This window comes from Cervus elaphus, chromosome 13, assembly GCF_910594005.1.
Source record: "Cervus elaphus chromosome 13, mCerEla1.1, whole genome shotgun sequence".
In the NCBI taxonomy this organism is placed as follows: Eukaryota; Metazoa; Chordata; class Mammalia; order Artiodactyla; family Cervidae; genus Cervus; species Cervus elaphus.
This window is the reverse complement of record NC_057827.1, coordinates 12,833,773-12,851,989: the sequence shown is the minus strand read 5'-3', so window position 1 is coordinate 12,851,989 and position 18,217 is coordinate 12,833,773. Positions and strand designations below refer to the sequence as shown.

The window sequence follows — 18,217 nt, the reverse complement described above, 5'->3', positions numbered from 1 at the left end:
CGTTACACTATACACCTGAACCAACATAATGTTGTAAACCAACTGTATTTCAATTTTAAAAATAAGGTATGTGGCAATGTAAAAAAAGAAAAAGAATTGCCAGCCCAGAAGTCCATATTTAGCACACATATCCTTCAGTAATGATGTCAAAATAAAACTTCCTCAGACAAACTAAGGGAAATCATTGCAGCAGGCCTTCTCTAAAATACTAGAAGGAATCCTTCAATCTGAACTATTCCCTGTGGGAACTTGGAACTTCCGAATAAAGAAAGAGTAACAGAAATGATAATAGACAATTTTTCTCTTAGATTCTTTAAAATACATGTTATTACCTGAAGCAAAAATGTAAACACTGTCTGATAGAGTTGTCAATATATGTGGATGTAATATACATGCCAACTATGGCATCAAAGGGTTACTGACCCCTGGAGCAACTACTAAAAAAAACAAAAACACTACAAAGAGATATAGTTCAAAATCAGTGGATACATTTAAATAGATTACTAAAAGATATAGGAATATTTGAAAAGACAGGAAAAGTGTAATAGAGAAACACCCACCACAGGCACAAACTAAGCGAATAATAAAATAATACACCTAAAACCCTAAAACCAACCATATTAATGATTGTGTTGGTCTAAACACACAGAGATGAAACTGGGGTCTTCTGCATGGCAGGCGGATTCTTTACCAGCTGAGGTACCAGGGAAGCCTGCGTATACAAGGTTAGGTTAGGATATAAAGAAAAGTGGTAGAGTAAGAGCATGCTGGGGGCAAATCTAGATAAACTGGAAAAAAAGAGAAGAGCAGTTATTTCAGGAATTTATGCAGAGATGGATTTGGGGCCTTTTTCGTGTTCTTTAGGAAGAGATAAAATTTGTAAACCTTGTAAAACCTTATTAAAGTTCCATGTTAACACGCTAAATTTAGAGCAGAAAATCAACCTTTAGTTTGGGATTATTTTAGAAAACAAAAGAAACACGGATATCAGGGAAGATTTTTAAATCTCAATATATGACTGGTCATTCCGTGATCGCTCACAACGTTGGTATTTTTTATAAGGGAAGAATTTATAAGGCTTAGAAAATGATGGCCAGATAGTGGCAGAGACGTTAGATAACAACAATAATAAAATTAGAATTGAGAAGGAATGAAGGATTAAAGAAGAAAACGAAACTAAGGAAAGGCGACAGGAGCTGCGGACAAGGAGAACAAGTCATCAAGGCAACTGGAAATTTTCGTGAATTACGACACGGAGTCAGGAACTCCTTTAGGGTTGGGCAGAAACTTGGGTGGCATACGTTGTTTACAAACAACCTGGTTGATGACCTTATTCACAGCTGGAAGAACGACCATTCCAAGCATTCTCAGTTTAAAGAGGCTGAAAGAGGAGGTGGGCAGCTGAACTCCTGAGGGTCCTTTCAGGTTGAGAACCGCAGTTTTCAGTCCCTGTCTGCAGCTTTATCTCAGGCGGGCAATTCTGAAACACGGGAGAGGCTGGGGCTCGGAAACCTAAATTCCGAGGCGGCCGTCTCCCAGATCTCACAAAGATATACTGTTGAGTTCGTTTTTCCAGGACACGTACAACCTCTTAAGTAATACAGATGTAACCAGAACCACAAGCCCTTTGCAGCCACCACCTCACGTCCCAGTGTGAATCCCCGTAAGCCCAGGCTACTAGAAACCCCGCCTCCACTTGTAACCATGGGAACGGCTGACACGCCGAAAGCCGGAGATTCCTGTTTCCGCCCCCTCCCTAACGAATATTGTTTCCCACTAGCTGTCCACATGGGCGCAACGCCTCTCTATTGGTCAGGGCCCCAGGACCGTGCCTTGCCCCAGCCAATAAGCGGCCTGTGCACGTGCACCCTTGCGTACCCTGATTGGTCACCACCTCTTGATCACGCACTGCCGGCCTGCGACAGCCCGTGCGCAGGGGCGCCAATGAAATGACTCAGTAGCCCTTTACAACCAATCGGCACGTCGCGGGGCTCCCAGCCGGCCTATGGGCGCGCGCCGGGGGTGGGCTGTCCCGGCCCCTCGCCTTCGCCAGCTGGGTTTGTTAAAGCGACAGGCCCTACGGCGCGCCGTGGCTCCACCGGGCAGCGCAGGGTGGCTGCGGGGGCCCTCGGCGTGCGCCTGGCGCCCGTGACAGCGGCGCCGCTCGGCTCGCGACCCCGGCTCCGGGCCGCTGCCGACCGCCTCGGCGCGGCCGCGTCGCCCGGCAGGATGGGCGGCGAGGCGGGGTCCGCGGCGGCGGCGGTGGGCTTCGAGGGCCGCGTGAAGAGCCTGGGTCTGGTGTTCGAAGACGAGCGCAAGGGCTGCTACTCGAGCGGCGAGACCGTGGCTGGACACGTGCTGCTGGAGGCGGCTGAGCCGGTGGCCCTGCGCGCGCTGCGTCTGGAGGCCCAGGGCCGCGCGACCGCCGCCTGGGGCCCGAGCGCCGGTGCCGCTGCCCCGGCGGCCGCCTCGGAGGTGGAGTACCTCAACGTGCGCCTCAGCCTGCGCGAACCCCCGGCCGGTGAGCGCCGACCCCGGCCTGGGAGAGGGGCCGAGGGGGACGGGGAAGGAGCCCTCCGAGGAACGCCCGCCGGCCAGGGGGCCGGAGGGGAGGTTTCCGGGGGTGGGGTCCGCTCGCGGGGTGGCCCAGCATCCCGGTTGGGGTTGTGACGGGCGGGCAACAATGCCTGCGCACCCCCACCTCCCAACCCCGGGGAGACGGTGCTGCTTTCCACCTGGCGCCCCGCCCCTGCCTCGCTGGGCGCTGAGCTGCATCGGGGTCCCAGGACCGTCTAGGCAAGCTGTGGGAGTGAGCCGTTGCCATGGGAACCAAGGATCTGGGGCTCTAGGTCCTGTTCCTTGTGGCCTAAGGAATGGAGGGCAGAACCAGAGTGTCCTGATGTGCCCGGTGTTTTACGGGCCTTCCCTTCACCTGCGTTCCCCCTGCCCCGCCATCAGCCCCCACAACTCGCATCCTTCTTGCTTCATGGTGAGTTAGCAAAAAGCTCAAATCTTAGGAGGAGGGAAGTCGTTCCCTGAGCATAAGGAGTTCAAAGGAAGTGCTTTTTGACTTGATCCGTCATCCTTGGATTCCCCCCTTTTGGGGAGCGGGTTTAAGAGTTCTACCTTTGTCTTTATCCTTCGCTTCTTTTTGTTCTCTTTGCATCTTCTTCCTTCCTTGCACCCCCTATAAACCTTGAGTGACAACGGGATCTGGCCACTGAGAGAGTTTGTGGAGGAATGATGACCCTGCTTGTGAAGTCGTTAATAGTGTAGGATTTTCCAGAAGTACCCATGTACTTCTGGAAATTCACAGCGTGGATTCCATCAATGTTCGGTGCAAAAATAGATTCTCTTAAAGTACCAGGGACAGTGAGTCTTAGTCTTCTTTTAGTTGAGGAGCTCCTTTAAACTGTTTTACCTTTCTGCCTCATCAGCTTCAGCGTTTATTTGTAAAATGAAACAGTGATGTAGACTCTCCGCTCTTGAAGAGTAAAATGCAGTGTATCAGTGTTTACCCTTTGCTATGTATTATACAAAAATCAATAGTAAATGAAGTTTTTCCTTGTCCTGCTATGGAACAGTAGACTGTTAACAGTTAAATCCTCAAGGTTTGTGAGAATCAACTAATTCCAAAAACTTCAGTGAGGAAAGCACATGTGAACCAAAGTCCTCTCTGGGGTTAATAAACGCAGTATGTTAGGTGACAGTTCTTTCTTGCTTTATGCCCTTTCATCAGTATGGTTTCCAGAATCAACCCACACAGGCCTCCCCCAAAGGTAACAGACAACACAGATTTTCAAGATGGCTGACTGGAGTCAAGGGCAATGGAAGAGGGAAGTAATTGGTTTTTGTCCAGGACTTTAGACTCTCTGTGTCCATAATTACTGAGTTTTTGTCCAGGGCTTTAAACTGCCTGTATCTCTGTGCCTATAACTACTGAGTAAATAGATGTAAGATTAATAGAAGTTAGATTTGCAGTGGGAAAAACACTTTGGTAAAATATGGACTATCAAATAGTGTTCTGATTCACAAGTCAGATTTTTTGTCATTCTGATGAAATAGAATGGTTCACTCTAGACAACCTGAAAAATCTTAGCTTGTTTTAGAACATACCATTACAAACACTGGCGAAAAGTGAAATCATAAGTCTATTTTAGTTGACTTCATGGAGGAAAAAAAAAAAAAAACTAATATCTATAGCTTGGGAGAAGTTAGCAACGTGATATAGCTATAGATTCTTAGGTTTGTTTAATTTCAAAATCTAGCTGAATTTCAGTCACGTGAAGAGATTCTTAGAAATCTAGGCTATGGGATGTGTTTTCAAAAAATCTACTGGATAATTTGTTAGCCTTGTTAATCTACCTATTTTCTATCTTGGTGGTTGATTTTCTTCATATTTTTATCAGTAATAGTGGTAGAAAAACAAGACACATCAGAGAGCTGGTTTCAAGTGTTGGCAGCACACCAGGAGGATGACCTTGTGTATATTCCTCAGCCTTTGAGCTCCAGGCTCTGCCTCTGTTGGTCTGGTAGCTCCCAGGACTCCCCAGTGCCCTGAATTATGAGCTTGGCCTGAGGAACCATGAGTGAAGGAAGCATCTTGTGACATTGTAGGTCTCATTGCATAAGGCAAAGATAATAAACCTTGAGAGCAGAAATGGACACATGATTCAGTTTATAGACCTTCTTAATTAAAAATTAATAAAGGAGATTCTCCAGGAAAGAATACTGGAATGGGTTGCCATGCCTTCCTCCAGGGTAATCTTCTCAACCCAGGGATTGAACCCAGGTCTCCCGCAACGTGGGCAGATTGTTTACTGTCTGAGGCACCACAGAAGCCCCAGAATACTGGAGTGGGTAGCCTATCCCTTCTTCAGTGGAATTTCCCAACCCAGGTATTGAACCAGGGTCTCCTGCATTGCAGGCAGATTCTTTACCAGCTGAGCTACCCAACTTTCTGAACATTTTTTTTTTCCCTGTTTATGTTTTGATGTAGTTCAAAGTCATTTTAAATATTCTGGTTCCTATTTGTTTTTTCTCTGAAGGGAGAACTTCATCTCTCTCTCATCCTCTTCCAATGTCCTGCACAACTCTGTTCTTCACACTTGCCTGTCATGCCCTTCCCTTCACCTAACCCTTGTCTCCATGCCAGCCCCTTAACATCAACTGCCAAGATGGTTCTAAAGATGCTAGCCCCACCCCACCCCCAACCACCACCAATAGACTCGGCATCGTAGGGTCATTACTTGCATACAAGTGTCTTAGCCATCTTTCCTCCCAAGGTCTATTTGGAGGTTGAAGTTACTTAGCTTTGTATCAGCTTTGTACCTGACAATCACTGTAAATTTTGGACGTAATGAAATCCACATCTTTAAACATTTTAAGTACTTTGTCATCTTCAGTTATCTGATGACTACAAATTGGAACTTTAGCCCAGCTCAGGGGTATTGGGATTCCTCGAGCCTAGTGCTTGATAGAGTGGAGCGGCTTTCCCGCCTTCCGGTGCTGGGGCTCGTGGGGTGGCCCCGGACACACCTGAGCCCTGGGACCAACTCCGTCACTGTCATTTAGCATGTCATTTAACTTGTCCCTGTGGCTTACCACTCTGCCTCCAAGTTAACCACCTGTTGAGCATTTCTATTTGAATGACCGTAAGGGGCAAATGCTGTTAGGATTTTTTTCCCCCTAATCTATCACACATTGAAAATCGGAGATAGATTTAGGAGATTTAATGAGCCAATGATGCATTCCCTTTTTCTAAAAGTACAAGGTCGGAAGGGAGAAGGACCTCTGGTGGCTCAGATGGTGAAGAATCTGCCTTCAGTGCAGGAGTCCCAGGCTTGATCCTGGGTCAGGAAGATCCCCTGGAGAAGGGGATGGCTACCCATTCCAGTATTCCTGCCTGGAGAATCCCATGAATAGAAGAGTCTGGCAGGCCACAGTCCATAGGGTGGCAAAGAGTCAGACATGACCAAGTGACTTAACACTTTTAACTTTGAAAAGTACAGGGTTGAAATATTAACTGAATTGATGAAGGGCTTAGACTTTTAAGTTCTAAGACCTATTAACTAAGCGAAAAATTATCCCATTTCACTAGTGATTTCTTGCCTTTAAAATTTCTTTTATGAATGGCTACAATAAAAATCTCTATTTTAGTATCAGCTGACCAGGCAGATCTCAGAGAAAGCGCTCAGTCACCCCACCCTTGAGGGGATTTAGTTCTGTGCTTGGATCTGTGCACATAGAAGGAAGAGAACGTGTACAGGTCTCTCTAGGGGGCCACCCGGCCAACACTGACGTCGGCTTTGAAGCTGACCGGGAGTCTGTGCACTCAGCTGGCGCGCTGGCAGTGCCTCTGGCCTTGCTTGGCTCATCCACAGCCTGCCTCCCAGCTTTCTCACGGTCAGGGATAAGCTTCTGTTTGACTGCAGTGGGGCCGGCTGACCAGACCCCAGAGTAGGAGGAAGGAGTTGTGGCCATGCTTGGCCATCCGCACCTCTCTATCCCAACTGAAGCAACATTCTCTTATTGATCAGTAGTGATTCCTGCCTAATAACTGGCCCTGTTGAATTAGCTATTAAGTATTACACCCAATATTCATAACACACCAAGGAAATTTTTCACCTCCTTTTCCAGCTCTGCTCAAAGAGTATATCGTCTGATTTTCGTGGTATACCTAAAATAAGTAGATCTATTTTTTTTCTAAATTAGTTTTTGGTCCTATGTAATATTTGTATTTCAGGTTAATAGTATACTATATGCACATATATATGTGATTTGAAATTGATTGAATTTGGTAAAAGTTGATTCAAAATTTATCAGTAATTCTCTAAATCTCAGGTTAATGTACTTTTTGAAGTATATTCAGTGGTACAGCCAGAAAAACCTCCCTTTAAAAAAAATTATGGTTTATACTGAAAATTCTTGATCTAATATGAAACTTAAATAAAAATATATTGTCTTTTTTAGGGGAAGGCATCCTCTTACTACAGCCTGGAAAACATGAATTTCCATTTAGTTTTCAGCTTCCATCTGAGTAAGTGAAACTGTGTAGCTTTGGGGGTTTTCTTTCCCTGGAATATGTCTGTACATTGTATGGGTACTGAGTACCTTCTAACACTCAGGTGTAACTATTTATCCTGACTAACTCCGATAGACCCCACCCCTTTCACCTTTCTTTTTTTAAGCAAAACTGACACTTAATTTAAGGGGTTTCCCATGTGGATCAGTGGTAAAGAATCTTCCTGCCAAGCAGAAAACACAGGTTTGATCCCTGGGTGGGGAAGATCCTCTAGGGAAGGAAATGGCAACCCACTCCAGAAAATCCCATGGATAGAGGAGCCTGGCAGGTTACAGTCCATGGGGTCACAAAGAGTCACAGCTGAGCGACTAAAAACCACCACTACAACACTTTAAGAGCTTTCCCCTGTTTTGAACTGAAAAAGAAACTTTAAAAATCACGTCTTTGGTTTCTCTCAGACCTCTGGTAACCTCCTTCACTGGGAAGTATGGAAGCATTCAGTACTGTGTGAGAGCGGTTCTGGAGCGACCCCAGGCACCTGATCAGAGCGTTAAGCGGGAACTCCAGGTCGTCAGTCACATCGATGTCAACACACCAACATTACTAGTACGTTCTTCCCCCTTCCCTTCCCCTGTCCCTCTTCCTCTTTGCTTTCAGCCATCATCCCTGCATTTAGCAAGTCTAGTGGCCGCCTGTCCTGTCACTTTTTGATGTAATCTTATAACCCTTATGCATTCACTACAAATATGTGATTCTAAGTCGGGCAAATTACAAATTGTGTGCGGTAATACTCTTGATTGTGTCGCTGTTATTCAGGGCTTCTTTTGCCAAAAAGTTACATGGGCTCGAAATGCATTAATAAGGCTTAATAATAATCATGCGCACACACAGAGTGGTTACTTTTCCCAGAGCAGCCGCAGTCACAGGGCTGTGGTATTCTAAACTCTTCCCTAATAGCAGGGTGAGGAACAGTAATTACGGAAGAGTACTAATCACGCTCAGCCTGTTATTGACGCTCAGGCCATTATGCTGTGTCTCCGTGCATTTTGCATGTCATTTTCTAACACTAAGTGAGGATGTGCAGCTGCTCTGGACTTCCTTTCACTTCTCATTTCCTTATGACAGATTTGGCTGCGTTAAAGCATTGAACTTCTAATAATCACCAGAAATACTGTAGGCTGATAAGAAAGATCAGGCTGTAAGTAACAACAGAATAGGCAAGATGGGAGCTAATGAGGTAGATTCTTTTATCTAGACCCATATTATCAAAATAATATAAAATTATACCTTATACTTTCATGATAGCTAGTAAGGACCTAATGGTTCTTCATTTAAATATGAATGAATGATTTTTTTTTACTTAATAATTTAAACTTTCCATCATGATACTGATGTTGCAGAGATGTATTTTTAGTACTGGAGGTTTCCTCTTTCTAGCCAGTGTTTTTAAAGATCAGGGGAAGAAAAAAACAGGAGTGAGAAGTTGCTTAACTCTTTTTTCACACAAAATAAAATAGAATTTACTCTGTTATGAAATTATGAAAATGTAACAGATAAGCCCTAGCTGCATGATCCCTTTCAGCCAAGATCATGCAATAGCCTGACCCAGCTGTGACTTATCACCTGTTCAATACCTGTTTTGAAAATTGATGATGCTAATAACTGCCTTGTGTTTTTAAAAACTACTTAGAATTCGGTGGTTAACTAATTCTAATTTATTTATGGAGCCTTTGTGGCAAATAATTTAAAGTGGCTTTTTTTTTTTTTTTTGGAAAAAGAGCTGCTAATTATCCTTTACTATCCTTCAACAATTAAAAAGCTATATACTGCAAGTTTGGGTTTTACAGTGAATTTTGGCTTGTGCCTGTTGTAAACTTGAGTATTTTAAACCTTGTGTTGTTTCTTTTGCTGAAATAGAATAGAAAGTGGGTGGTGAGTTTAATAATCCTTTAGATCCATTACATTGGTGTGTTGTACTGTCGTAACACAAAAGCCCCAAATCATTCTAAGAACACTTGAAATTTCTGCCTAATAATGCATTTGAAGTAAGGACAAAAGGCTGTTTGCTTATTCAACATTTTAAATGCCAAGACAAATAGAACATTCTGATTATTGATTTGTATGCCGTTTCTTCTTCTCGTGATCTACCTAAAGTCTTTTTTTAGAAAAGGTAGTTCTATCATGTTAATAGGTACTGCTACAGTTAGGTTCTGACTGCTTTTTTAAAGGATGATGTATCATTTCCCAGAAACGCAATGAAAATATAAAATAAAATAGGTCCTAGTTTAAATCTGAAAGATCACTTAGTTTTCCTGAAAATGGAGTGATTTTTAATGCTTTCTTTCAGTATGTTGCATAAAATGTCACAGGAAGATAAAAAAGGTTGATTTGTTTTTTGGAAGACTTTTTTTTTTTACAACTATTTTATTTTAAAAAATGGCATAAGTTGTATGAATTTTCTAGATCAATTTAAGTAATTTTATTTTTTGAACTTTTAAAGACCCCTGTATTGAAAACTCAAGAGAAAATGGTTGGCTGTTGGTTTTTCACTTCTGGTCCAGTCTCGCTGAGTGCCAAAATTGAAAGAAAGGGATACTGCAATGGTAAGCAAACTGTCTAAAATTCCAAATGCAAGATTCATTAATTAGCTAGTTGGAAGTAATTTTTAATAGTATGTTTTGTGATTAATGAAGTATGTACTATTTTAAAACATGAGTAATACAATTTTCTGGTTCTAGTATAAATCATTGATATTTAAATATTTGTAAATAGATGAGTAGATCCCAACAATCCTAATATTTCTGACTTCAGTCCTGGTACGTTCATAACTAAGACTAACACCAGAATGGGAAGATGCCAGCATTTATTTTAATGTTGCAGAAGAATATTCCAAGCAGTGTTGCTTGGAAGAGAGCTACTGCTATATGAAAATACTGTTAGGCATTCTGACTCCAGGCTGGGAATTGTCCACGCAGGGCTGAAACGTAGAACGTTGACACTCCTAACAGTCAGACTGATACCAGAACAACCATCTATGCAAGGCCCATTTCCATCCAGTGGATTTGGCCCTGCCCCTGGATTCTGGCTTGTTGGAGACAGAGGTGGTGTGGGATAGTATGACAGTGGATGTGTAATGTGGGTGTGAAACTTGTTTACGCCATCCATTGCTTAACATCAGTTCCTAAAATGCAAATCTTGTTCTTTTTGTGGGCAGATTTTGTTAAGCATTGATGAGTTTGGTACTTAAGATAGTACTAAATCATTTATTTATATATCTTCTCTCAATTTTTATAGATCATGGTCATTTATAGATCTTTAGAACTGGTAGCCTAATACTGCTACGTTAGAAAAGTGAATCATGCAATAATTAGAAAACGTTATCTGCACAAGCTGCAGTGAATTTTCTTTTCTCTGATTCAGATTTTTCCATGAGGCTTCTCAATTTCTTAAAGTCACATTGCTACATTTCAGCTTCCGTCAGGAAACTCTGTTCCATTGCGGTGAGAACTTCCGGAAGAGTCTCTGAAGGTGTTTCTGTTTTCTTTTTAGGAGAAGCTATTCCGATCTATGCAGAAATAGAGAATTGTTCCTCACGTCTGATTGTTCCCAAAGCTGCCATCTTCCAGACTCAGACATACCTGGCCAGCGGGAAGACAAAGACCGTGCGGCTCATGGTGGCCAACGTGCGCGGGAACCACATCGCCTCCGGGAGCACCGACACCTGGAACGGGAAGACCCTCAAGATCCCGCCCGTGACCCCGTCCATCCTGGACTGCTGCATCATCCGCGTGGACTACTCCTTAGCCGTGAGTGCGGCGCTCGGGGGGGGGGGTGTAAGGCACGTGGCGTGGAGCCACGCCGGGCGCTGTGCCCCGAGAGGGGTCACAGCAAACTGTGACACAGGGGATCAGCCTCTGTTTTTCCATCAAAAACTAGCCCCCGAGGGGTTTAATTAAAATGGGAGAGGGAAGGTGCTGTCGGGGCTGCCCATTGCGGTGAAGATGCGTCCTCAGCTTCCTGTGGTTTTGTGGGACGGTGACATGTGTCCAGGTCACGGTTCTCCAGCACAGAGTGTGCTCTGTATTTTGTGGGCTCCTCATTCAGTGTGGGCACTTTATTCTGTCAGGACAGTTTGCGGTCGTGTGGGGAATAGTAGCAGACAAAGGAGCTTTTTTATGAAAAAATAACCAGGCTACTCACTCTGAGGTTCACTTACAATGTGCCTCTCTCTCTTGTTGTTTTGGTTTTTGGCGTATTAGGTGTATATTCACATTCCTGGTGCTAAAAAGTTGATGCTCGAGCTGCCCTTAGTGATTGGCACAGTTCCATACAATGGTTTTGGCAGCAGAAACTCCAGCGTTGCCAGCCAGTTCATTATGGATATGAGCTGGTTGACACTGACTCTGCCAGAACAGCCTGAAGGTAAGATGTTTTGAGGTTCTTTCATGATGAAGTCACACATACAGAGTACGTCTGAGGTTCTTTCATAATGAAGTCATACATACAGAGTACGTAAGAGCAGCACATATGAGATAGAAAGTGCTCAGATGATACTCACCACTGCCACTATGACTGTCCTCACTCTATTTATTACTAAAAATCAGCAAACATTATTCTAGGCAGGGACTTAAAGAGTTTAGCCTACCCAAGACACAGAATTCCCAATGGCACGTCCAGAAATACCATCCACATCTCCCGACTCCTGTTTATAATAATTAAATAATGAAAAATAATCAGAGTATGGTTTGTTATGTAGGTATTTTTTGTAGTCACATTTCATGATTTGTTTTTTTTTTCTTTACCTAGACTGTAACGTACACAACTCAAAAGAGTAGAATAGTATCGGTGTTAGTAGTACTTAATAAAAGCAGAATCTACTGAATATTGTTTGTTGTAATGGGCATAAAAGCGTCCCAATTAGAGGAAAGAATACCATTTGTTTTATTCTCAAATTAAACTAAATTTCGTATTTTTATCAGAGTTCAGAAGACATTAATGTAATTAATTTCTGCCTGGGAATTTCTTAGATCCAACTGTTTTTTTTTTGTTGTTTTTTGGTTTTTTTCAGCACCACCAAATTATGCAGACGTGGTGTCAGAGGAAGAATTCTCTAGACACGTTCCTCCTTACCCTCAGCCCCCTAATTGTGAGGGAGAGTCATGCTGTCCTATGTTTGCCTGCATCCAGGAATTCCGATTTCAGCCTCCGCCACTTTATTCAGAGGTAAACACATTAAAAGAAAACTAGGTTTGTGTTTTTCTGTTTGTAAATAATCTTGTGTCTGTTGTTGAGTCCCAGTTATTAAAAGACACATACGACAATTTTGTATGATGATGATGATGATAGATTATCACTGGTCCATTTACCATATTTTGCAGTATTTTCTTGGTACTCTCTAGCATGCATGTAGAGTACCATGAATTGCCTTTAAGGACCCGGAATATAGAGACCTTAATAGTATTCTTAGAATTTAGAAGTCTTTGGGACTTCTTAATAGTAGCTTTAAGCAGCTTGGCTTAACTATCATCATGTAATTAGAAATAGATTCTCTAGTTGTGTTAAAAAACATCACAGTAGTAACCTTGGTCTGCTCATTCTTGCAGGTTGATCCGCATCCTAGTGATGTAGAAGAGAGCCAGCCTGTTTCCTTCATTCTTTGAACATGTTTCAGGAATCACTGTGTTCATCATCAAGTTAGAATGCCGGTTCTTTCCCCCTGCCTTTTTGGGGAATAGGGAGGGAAGATTAGCTTGGGAAGAACATAACGTCAAGACTGAAGGTGGAAGAAATTTAAAAAATGTGACAAGAACTTTCCAGTGGGCCAACAGGATTGTTGCGCAAGTTTGTGATGTGGTTTTGTGTCCCCTTTGAACAATGGGATGAAGATATGATGTGAAAAGTCTCAGAATGTACTGAAAGTCCAGATGGTGATAGAGTAAGTTGAAGGGGTGCCTGTGTCAACCCAGGAGGAAGAAGGGTGCTTGTGAAGAGTGGAAACACTGTGAGCATGTCTTTAGAAGGTTTTCTCAAAGTGGAGCAGCTGTTTCTTAAGCTTTGAGGCAATGTGGACGTATTGGGAGGAGACTTGACTTTAGAGAATGTAGCAGCACAAGAATGTGCGTGAGCAGGAAGGGGGCCCACTCTAAATACGAAGCAAGACCCTCCCGTGTCAGGGCCGTCATGGTTTCTTACCATACTCGATAGGACTGAAGGTCCTTAAAAGAATCCTTTTCTGAGGTCAGGATCTTTGGAGGTACTAATGAAGTACAGTTTTCACTCTTTTAGTGATAGTCTAAGAAGTAGTTTATAAATTGGCTCTACAGTATTATGAAACCAAGAATGAATTCCTTGAAAGGCTTCTCAGTTGAAAGGGGAAAGGCGAATTTCAACTTGAGAACACATTTTGTTGAAGTTGCCACTTCTTAACCCCCTTTAAGTACTTTAGCAGGGTACATGTTTGATTTTCCTCATGTCTTAATTACCTAGGAGCATATTTTAAAAAGGGTTAAAAAAAACAAAAAAGCTTGCTTCCTTAGGATGCATTGATAACTGCACAGTGGGGGGAAAAAGGCCTTTTCTTACCTACCTCTAACGGTGTTATCAGAATCCGATTCGGTTTAAAGCTCCAGGCCTGAGAAGTCTTCTCTGGAGTTTCTGCTCATTTGTCTATAGCAAGCAGTCTCCTATCCCCAAACCTGAAACTGGACTAAGGGCAAAACTTGTAAGGTTAGCATTAGATGAAGGTTAGTATTAGATGAAGGTTAGTATGTGTATACCAAAGGGTATTTCAAGTTAATGTAAAATCAAGAAGGCAGAAATACCATTTTTTTTAAGTCATAAAGTTAATTCCTCTCAAGAGACATAAGTGTACTGATACGATGGCAGTCACTGTGTTGTCCATTGTTATTCCACTTCTTTAGTAATTCTGTTTAAACTGTGATTTTTTTTTTTAATCATTTTGGTGCAATATTTTATTATCCTTTAACCTCAGGATATTCAGACCAACAAGATTGTGTTGCTGCTAGAAGTCTGAGCAGTGTTTTTACGTCCCTCTCTCACCTCCTAGTCAGTCAAACGTTCACTTGTTTTTACTTTAATCTGTTGGTTTCGTGAGCTGAAGAGTATTTCTGCATGCTGAGTGGAAGGGAGGTAGGGATCCCCATGATCGACATTTTGGACCAGCCCAGTACTTTGGTTTTCTCTACGTCCTAAGGGTTTATCTAGAAACCCTGGTGCTTCCCATGCCAAATACTGTACTTCACTCAACTGAACGATTAGCTTTTCTTTGAATCAGTATACTCAGTTAGAAAAGTCCTAAGGTTAAATTTTGTATGTAAAAATTAGATGGACATTTGATCAGGGATTTTTATACAAACATTAGGTAAATGTACACTTTTAATCCTTCTGGGCATACCTCTCTTCTCTGTAATCACGTAAGCATCTTAAGCCGCTCTTCCGTTGTAAGCCCCTGTTGAAAATCACAGTGCAAGCTGTTCTCCCAATAATTGCGGTACTGAAATTGTCATGAATTGTTACTCCTTCCTTTGGTTTTTTGGTGATGTTTTATTTTGCTTTGTTTTTGTGTGTAAGTAGTTTACACACACGTTGTCTGATGCGTTGTCTCATCAGTTTTATTTGTACTTTAAAAAAAAGATCATCTCCAGCTATTTCTTGACCTCTAAATTACAGTTTACATGTTTTATCAAGACATTGTCCATCTCCATGATACCAAAACACAGTGAAAGAAACAACAAAATTGTACAGAGGAAGAGAAAGTTTTAATTATCTGACTGAAGGTAGAAAGGCAGCTGCTTACTAGGGTCTTCACTTGGATTGTCTTGCCACCTTTTTTAAAGAAATCATAAAGTGCACCCATCAAATTAAAACAGCTGATTTTCTAGCACTTACGAGAATAGCTAAAAGGTATGATTTGCCTTATTGAATTGATATTGGTATATCTGACCTTAAGCAGTAGGTTGAAACTGTATACCTTTTTATAATCAAGAAGTTATTTGATGGAGAAGATTCTACATTGGAATAGAAAATCCTTGGGAATGACGATAAAAATTTAGCTGCTATTTGCTTGTTTATTCTCCTCTTGTTTCGTTTGCAAAGAAACCGTGGCCTTAGAATTTTCTTTTTGATGCAAAATTTTTGAAATTGCAAATGTGCATCTTTTGGCTCACAAAACTCTTCCATGGGCAGAACTTTCATGTTTTGTTTTGCACAATAAGAAACTCAATAGGCAGGGGTTATGTTTTTGATAAGTTAACTATCAAAGCTTTTTATTTTTATTATAAAAATGTAACAATTTAACCCACAAGAAAAAAAAATTGTATTTTGTACTCTTGTCTGAACCCCATGGGTTCCTTTTGTTAATAAAATGATTCCACTGATGCTGTGAGTTACTGGTCTTGTTTTGTTTTTGTAAGACCATGACTCGGGTTGTTACAGACTTAAGGGAAATCAACACCATGACACAGTGTTACCGCTGAGGTCGTTCTGTAGATGTATGCTGTCATCAGGCCAGACACAGCCCTGGTGCATTCTGAGCCTGTTTCTCTGGTGGCCTCAGTTTCCCCAAAGGGTAATCAGTTTTTAGCATTCCAGGAAAAAGAGGAGTTGATGTGAAAGATTAAGCTTAAGCTATACTGGTCATTGAGAGAGCATATCTCCATTTTCTCTCAAATGATAATGACCGCTGCTTCAAAGTTTCCTGAGTTGTCATGTTTGTTTGGCCAGAATCTTTCCAGGATTAATTTAGTAGGTCTGGTGGCAGACCTGCTAGGTAGGTCTCAGTAGCCTCCTCTCTCCACATATGTACGCAAATGGACAGAAGTCATGCGTTTGTACAGGGAATATGTAGCAATATGTAACCTCAGAAAACTGCCTTGACCCTCTGTCCTAGAAAATTATAAACCTTAGGTAAGTGGCAAACATAACCCAGATAATGTACTCTCCAAGTGTTTATAATGTGTGAGGTGATGTTAAATGAGTCTCTTCTGCATCCACATTTGCAGTCAGCCGTAAATTGAGAAGTTTGTCTCATGCACTAAATATCGAGGAAAAATTTATAAGATCACCATTAAAGTTGCTGTCATTTATTTTGTAAAGTTGTGGGTTATAAAATTTAGGACGAGGCAGGGCATTGCAGTCTAGGATATAACCTACAGATTAAAAATGGGAATACCAAAACCCAAAGGTGTAAGCTGAAAATTTGGCCTACATTCTCTGTAAGATTCCTGCTCACTCTTAAAACTTGCTGATTCTACAACTTTAATAGAAGTTATGGAAACAGCAATTGCTTTAAATGACACAGTTTAAAACTTACAGACCTGGGTACTACCAAGCATATACTAAATGAAGAGTCTCAGCATTTATATCTAAAGACCTGTGTCCAGAAAGGATACCACACTAGTCTTTGACTAAATTGCTTCTTAAGTACTTTTGATTGGTAGCTGGAATCCTTTCTTTAGCAGAGACATTTGAGTCTAACTTTATAATTTGAAATAATTACAGGCTCACAAAAAGTTGCATTACCACAACAGAGAGAGCTTGTGTGCCCATCACCCAGGCTCCCCCACCAGTAACTATAACCTTGTCAGGAAACTGACATTGACGATAATTGAGGACGAGAGTTCAGGCCGCCTGTGGACTTTACCAGTTTCTGAATGCACTCATTGTTCTCGGGCACGGATCAGTCAGTTCAGTCGCTCAGTCATGTCCGACTCTGCGACCCCATGAACCGCAGCACACCAGGCCTCCCTGTCCATCACCAACACCCGGAGTCCACCCAAATCCATGTCCATTGCGTCGATGCCATCTAACCATCTCATCCTCTGTCGTCCCCTTCTCCTGCCTTCAGTCTTGCCCAACATCAGGGTCTTTTCAAATGAGTCAGCTCTTCGCATCAGGTGGCCAAAATACTGGAGTTTCAGCTTCAACATCAGTCCTTCCAATGAACACCCAGGACTGATCTCCTTTAGGATGGACTGGTTGGATCTCCTTACAGTCCAAGGGACTCTCAAGAGTCTTCTCCAACACCACAGTTCAAAAGCATCAATTCTTTGGCACTCAGCTATCTTCACAGTCCAACTCTCACATGCATACATGACCACTGGAAAAACCATAGCCTTGACTAGATGAACCTTTATTGACAAAGTAATGTCTCTGCTTTTTAATATGCTGTCTAGGTTGATCATAACTTTCCTTCCAAGGAGTAAGCATCTTTTAATTTCATGGCTGCAATTGCCATCTGCAGTGATGTATGCATATATATTTTTGGTTTTGTATATAATTCTATGTTGAGGTTTACATTACCACTACAAATCAAGATAAAGAACTTCATCACCACAAGGAAACTCCCTTGGGCTGCCCTAAGGCACTCACACCCTCTGCTTCCCTAATCCCTGACTGTTCTCCATCTGTGTAATCTTATCATTTTGAGAATGCTTAACTTAGATATGTACCTTTTGCAACTGCCTTTTCCACTCAGCATAACACCCTGAAGATCCATACAAGTTGTACATACTCACATGGAGAGTTTTTTCCTTTGTGTTTCAGCTACCTACAAAATTTCAAAAGAAACAAATTGGCTATTGCTTAAAATGTCATCTTGCAATTTTCAAAGAAAATATGTAACGCATATGTGCACAGGCTACCTTTGTAAATATTTTGGTTTAACATTTGAGAACTACCTTTTATGCAGAAAATACATAAGTGCTGCTTTCCACAAACTTAGGGACTCAGCTTGCCAAAATCCATGAAGTCTGTGAACATAAATACAAAAACACAAGGGCATCAACTGCCCTTGATTAATTCATTTAACAATATTTCCCTGGTACCGCTCTTGGGGCTTCCCAGGAGGCACTAATGATAAAAAAGCTGCCTGCCAATGCAGGAGGCTCAAGAGATGTGGGTTCAATCCCTGGGTCGGGCAGATGCCTGAAGAGGAAATGGTGACCCACTCCAGGATTCTTGTCCAGAAAATGCTGTGGACAGAGGATCTCGGCAGGTTACACAGCTCATGGGTCCGTGAAGAGTCAGGCATGACTGAGCACACAAAACCTCTCTTGGGGCTTTCCTGATGGCTTAGTGGTAAAGAATCCACCTGCTGATGCAGGAGACACAGGTTCGATCCCTGGGTCGGGAAGATCCCCTGGAGAAGGAAACGGCAACCCACTCTAGTATTCA

At 42.3% G+C, this 18,217-nt stretch overlaps 1 protein-coding gene across 1 annotated transcript; it reads left to right on the top strand.

The window, feature by feature from the left end:
* The first annotated feature begins 2,079 nt into the window (after nucleotides 1-2,079).
* ARRDC4 (arrestin domain containing 4) lies at nucleotides 2,080-15,421 on the top strand. The gene is made up of 8 exons (XM_043922063.1): nucleotides 2,080-2,521; nucleotides 6,973-7,039; nucleotides 7,483-7,630; nucleotides 9,525-9,627; nucleotides 10,574-10,830; nucleotides 11,284-11,446; nucleotides 12,093-12,247; nucleotides 12,628-15,421. Exons 1-8 carry the CDS (start codon nucleotides 2,230-2,232, stop codon nucleotides 12,682-12,684), a joined length of 1,242 nt encoding a protein of 413 aa, XP_043777998.1. The 5' UTR covers nucleotides 2,080-2,229; the 3' UTR covers nucleotides 12,685-15,421.
* The last annotated feature ends 2,796 nt before the right edge of the window (nucleotides 15,422-18,217 follow it).